Consider the following 6,000-nt stretch of genomic DNA (forward strand, 5'->3'; position numbering starts at 1 on the left):
AGTTTTATAGCCCATACAATTTTAATCTAATGAAATGCAAGTTTAAAATCCCTAAATGTAATTTGTTCATATATTTTTCCGTAAACAAAAACTGTGCAAAGAATTTGTCACTGATACAGAATGGAGCCGTAAAATTGTATGGATTATAAAACTGCATACCCAAAAATGTTCTAAAGATTCCGATTAAAAAGTTGAAATTTTCATTAAAAATTGTTATATTTTCCAAAATTTTGTATAAAGTTTGAAACTCTTTCTTTGTCGAAGTTTGTTTACGCATCTTTTTTTCATATTGTTTTTTTTTTTTCAAGCGACTGAAAAGTGCTTGCAGCTATAAGTATTCTAGCTAGCAGTCCGGTTTACAGGATTTAGTCATAACTTACAGGAAGTCGTTCCTATTGACATAAAACCTGTAAGTGGGAACACTTTTCCGAGAGTAACTGAGGATTTAGTCCGGAGTTTTTTTTTCCTGTAAGTTCATGAAAAGTGTCAAACGATCAGCTGATTTACATGTACAAACAAAAACAGAAAGCGGTGAAAGCAAAGAACCTTATATTTGTTAAAAAATGGAAGTAAACAAGAAATATGTATTTGAATATGTATAGATTTTAATAATTATTTAGTGATATTTCAGCCAAATCAGTGTTGTACCAATGACATGTAAACAAACCGACTGACGTTTTTACAGGAAATAGTGCTCTCGTGCACATCTGCATCTGTTCTCCTTTTACTCTCGCTTGTGAGAGTAAAATTGTAGTTTGACAGTTCCACAGGTTTTAGTCCGAAGTTCAAAGGAACAGACTATTTTGTACACAATTCATAAATGGTATGAAGTAATGATTATAAAATTTTTTTATAATCGGAAACTGAATAAAAACCTAACCACATAAGAGGTAGCGATAATAATTTGCTTTAAATAGTTTTAGACGAAATCAATTCTTTTCATTTAATGACGATTATCTTTTAGAAATAATCAGTTAGTAATCAATAAATGGGTTTCTTAAAGAATGCCCTCAAATTGATAATCGTCAGAGTTAGTACTAACTATTTAACAAAAATTAAAATTGCTTAATTCCAATTAAGTGCGTAAAAGTAGAAATTTAAGAGTTTCGCCATCACAATCGCAAGATATCTTTCAAATACAACATGCGAAAGAAACACACCGGCACTAATGCTATTAAGGGCCTTTACAGCCATTAGTTTTGTAAGCTGCTAGTTGTTACTCGGTAATTTTATCAACTATGAACGCCCGTCTCAGCTTACTTTTGTTAGTCTGGTAACTTATGTTTATCAACAGCTGAGTCATATTTTTTTCCTTTAAAAATAGTTTACAAATGGAAAAAGGACCGCATTGCAGTTTACCCTTCTTATTTGGCGCTGTGACCGCCAAAACGATTTTAACAAGGCCGAGATTAACAAATCTCTTCTATGCCAACTGACGCCCAGTCCTTCGCCACTTTATTTTCCCATCGCAGTGGGGGCGTCCCTCTTCCTCCGCTTCCACCAGCGGGTTCCAAGTTGAATACTTCCAAGGCTGGAGCGTCGGTGTCCATTCGAACGCCATGGTGGCCAGCAGAGCCGTTGTAAAGCTGTTACAGCTCACCGTTCCATCGTCTGCGGTGTTCGCAGTCGCCAATGATAAGGGCCCGTAAAAATCTTCCGCAAAATCTTTCTCTCCAATACTCCAAGAGTCCCCAAAAGTCTGCGCCGTATAGAGCGTGGTTTTCGTACGTCGAGAGAGGACTTTACTCCTGAATTGCCTACTCAGTCCAAAGTAGCACTTGGTGGCAACAGTTATTATGTGTTGGATTCCGATGCTGACATTATTACCCGAATAAACGAAATTCTCTACTTTGTTTGTTTTGGATCCCTAAATATATATGTATTTTAGCGTATCCGGGCAACCAAATGAACGGATATTAAGCGGATATAAAAAAAAAAAAAANACAGAATGAGCGGATGTTAACCGGATATCCATGTTACTCGTATTTTATGCGTATTCACAAATATCCGGATAGTCCCGGCCCTGAAACACATCGTCCCTTGCTATTAAATCGTCATAAACAAAAACTATATTGTATATGTATGAATGTATGTACATATATATGTATGTATTCGGTTTATAACACTCTTGTTTTCATCTAGAAAATTACTCATCGGTCCTCCTACCTCATTCAGTTCAGTTTTTTCCACCATTTTTTCGGTTTGACGTTACTTCTGTGTTGAATCCTTTCGGCCTTGCAATTATATTTTTATTTTTATACAACTGAACCACGTTCTCAAATACTTTCTAAAACTTTTATGTTACACAGTTTTTTTTTCTACCACCACTGCTGTTATAAAATGTGCAAATTTTAGTGTTTTTTTTTATATCTGATTATCGCAAAACACACCCACGCCAATTGCACACTGTGAACACGCACTCGTATATTTTTATATTTGTATATATGTACATATGAACATAAAGGTGGAATTCTATATGCAATTTTCACTGCTTCACCGATTTCCCCACCGATCTGAGTCAACGCCGAGTGCTTTTCTTCTAGCGTCGCGCTACCGCCAAAAACCGAACCACAACTGAGGATCGTTCGAATGGCCAAACACCCGCGATGTTGTGATTTCCTGAGGATTGGCGGAACACCATTAGAACAAAAGCGAATGCGAATGTGTTTGTGAGCAGATTTTAATCGATTGTACATAAAAGAGAAAAGTAGTGCCAGCACACATATACATATGTATATCTATGTATATACAGATGTACACAAATAAATACATAAAGCGAAAGCAGCTGACTTTTTAATTTTCAAATTTGTAATACTTATTTGTTATTCGCTTTCGTGATTATTTCCTTTCATTAAAACACTTAAAAGTAAATCTCAAGTGCCCTTGTTTCCTCTATATAGGGTGCCCCGAAATTTCGAATTTTTCACTTTTGAGGGTGAAAAGAGAGCGAGAGTTGGAGATTCTAAGTTACATATTCAACGTAGAATATGTTGGAAGAAAAACTTTTCACTCTTAATTCCACGTTTTGAGACACCCTTTATCTATAGCAAGTTATGCCTATGTGTGTATGTATTCAAGAAACCTATTTACACATAAAATGTAATCTGCCTACTTCAGTTAGCTTAATGCGATATTTGTCGTTCATTTTCCCGCCACTGAGTTTTTGCTAGTTGCTGATCTGAACAGAACTGTTCTGTCTGTTGACAAGTTTATGCACTTGAATTCATTTTTAAATTATTTATTTATTTTTGCGAGCAAATAAATGTATGTACATTTGTAGCATATGGTCGATGTTTTTGCAAAACCGCCTATCTTACGCCACTCAAATTTTACAGGAGAGCGAAAAAACGATTTATTCTTGGAAGGCATTGCCCTAACATGCGGTATTTTCTCTAGCTATTATTTTACAAATCTGTTGTTTTCATAACGATTTCACGGTTTTGCAAAAACATCGACGATATGCATATACATATGTGTCTATACATTTGTATATATTTTTTAGAAGCTTTGTTGCGATGTGATCGAATAATTGATCTACATATAGATATGTATGTACATACTACATATATGTATGTTTGTATGTGCATATATGTATACTTATGGTATATATATATTTATATTTATGCAGATACATATGTGTGTGATTTAATAACTTCAAAATGTTTCTGAGAATATATCGTAGTAGAATTAATATTACAACGTCAAATAGATACCTAACACTTAAGAGCGTAGTATTGAGTAAATGATTGGGATAGAACATTGGAATGATAATTTGCTAATGCTTTTATTCACACTGTCACACGGTCAATAGTTATTGACGTGATCCAAGTATCGCGATATTTATTGGCGGTGCAAAAATATTTAGAAATTCTAAATCTGGATAGCGGATCGCAATACTGTCAATAAATATTGAAGGTGAAGCATTTTTAAAACGCGACCCATATATATTTCGTCAGTGCATCTTGCGCTCTCATAAAGCGAACACATGCCTTTGCCATGGTATGTCTTCGCTTTCGGCGCTTAAAACCTTTCATAACAAATTGAATGTATTTAGATTACCATGGGAAATTTTAAAATAATTATGAAATGCGTTATCTATAAATTATCCATACAAATTAAAATATTTTCTTGTGCATTAATATGGATATAATGATAAATACTGACCGTGTGACTGGGCCCTAGAGTTCAGGTTAAAATATATATATAACCTATGGGTTGTTCTTGGGCCGCATACTTTCTCCCTACACGCCCATGCCCTTGCCTCGCAGTTGTTTGCATGCAAGCACAAGGAGTACTCAATATGTTTGACTTATGGTAAAATGTGGGAGTCAGCCTAAGAATTTACACTTCCTTGAAAAGATCCAACTGGGGCATGGTGGAGAAAACCCGTCAATCAAAAGCTCTGAAAATCTGCTTACTCACATTCGAACAACAATCGCCGCGCACTGTACAGGAGCTTTCCCTACAACCTCGAATTAGTTTGTCAGTACATATCTTGGCTAAATTGTGTTGGTAAATATAACTAATGTATTTTACTCCAGGTGTCAAATTCCACGGGAGTTCCTGGTAATGAGACATCTGACCATTTGGGTAGAGAAGGCTAATACCAAGCATTCCTGGGTCCGCAATAAGTTAAAAATAGGTAAAAATTTCACCCAACAATGCATTTGGCCGGTTTCAGGTGTACATCACTTATGATGCTCTCAATCTCAAAAGATCTAAAGTTGAAAAATTGGCAAAGGAATTACCGCCAGTTGACACGTGAAAATAACGCGCTATACTTTAGAATCCAGAATTTTAATATTATTACTATGTACGTAAATAAATGTTAAGCTGTCACAGAGAATACTTGTTTGTGGATTACTTATGTAATTATGTATATGCTTACGAACATACGTATCATCATACATTCTTAATTTTAATACACAAAATCCATTTCCTAAGACTCTGCGAGAGGAAAATGACGCTGCGAGCAAATTTGCAACGTTTTCAAGTTCATAAGCTGCTTACGGGCGAAAACAAATACCTACTGAGTGTTTAAATCTGTGTAAACATTTTCGCAATGAAAGGTCTGACTTTGCAATCTGTATATTTTGTTTGTGTATTTGTTTTTAATTGCCCATACAATGCCCGCTAAAAGCGTTGTATGGACGGATGAGAATAAAAATAATTGGAACTAGAATTTTAGTAGTCCCTTTATTCTCGTTTTTCAATCCATTCACGTACATACGTAGATAATGTTTACGCATGAGCATTAGGTTATTCAAAATAACTAGCCTAATGAATTTATGAACTTAAAAGAACCTATTTACTGAGGAGAAAATTTTGCCATCTGGAAACATTTTTGTTCCAATTTTAAAAAGAGTCGGTGGGAGTTTCAAATTTTCTATGTAAATAGCATGTGTAAAAATTTTGTTTTTATTAAATATGTTATAGCTGTTGAACAGTTTGACATAAACATTTTTTCATGACATATTCTTGTATGCTATTTTATTCCCTAAAAAATGACTCCAAATTTATAAAGCAGCAATATGCAGTTTTAGGGCTTTACGATTGGAAATATTCATGCTAAATGAAAAGACTTACAGCAAAACTATACAAAATGTTTAGAAAATGTTGGTTATTAACTGCATTTGTCAGAGAAGAGAGAGTTTTTATCATTTTTTTTATTATTTTTTATCCCATTTTAAACATTAATATTCTTTTCAATTATTAAGAAAATTCAGCTTATTCCAATTAGGTTATTGCTGGCAAGGTAATGTAATGGCCTTTGTTCTTCGCCTTTCGTCAAAGTTAGATTACAATTTTGTATCTACGCCGCGTTCAGCAATATCATTAACATATTTAATACTCTTAATCGTCCCTAAGACAACCAACTCCAGGGTATTTTTAAAGAGAATCTAATGCCCTACAAGAATGGGCCTAGAAATGTTTTTCCCAAAAGGTTCAATAGTTATAAAATTTTTAATAAATACAAATTTTTTTGCATGTTATTTATAT

At 34.3% G+C, this 6,000-nt stretch overlaps 1 protein-coding gene across 2 annotated transcripts in view; it reads right to left on the reverse strand.

The window, feature by feature from the left end:
- The window catches only part of aralar1 (calcium-binding mitochondrial carrier protein aralar1), a 40,330-nt gene that overhangs the window by 26,556 nt on the left and 7,774 nt on the right, over window positions 1-6,000 (reverse strand). The window contains exon 1 of one of the 2 annotated variants that reach the window (XM_017625949.1): window positions 2,167-2,545. The exons of the other annotated variant lie outside the window; for it this stretch is intronic. Within the exon in view, the coding sequence (XP_017481438.1) occupies window positions 2,167-2,193 (27 nt within the window). The 5' untranslated portion in view covers window positions 2,194-2,545. Of the gene's footprint in view, window positions 1-2,166; window positions 2,546-6,000 lie in introns of those variants that run through there. 2 annotated transcript variants of the gene reach the window in all.

Source organism: Rhagoletis zephyria, unplaced genomic scaffold (genome assembly GCF_001687245.7).
Source record: "Rhagoletis zephyria isolate East Lansing unplaced genomic scaffold, Rhagoletis_zephyria_1.1 Rzeph_scaffold_04339, whole genome shotgun sequence".
In the NCBI taxonomy this organism is placed as follows: Eukaryota; Metazoa; Arthropoda; class Insecta; order Diptera; family Tephritidae; genus Rhagoletis; species Rhagoletis zephyria.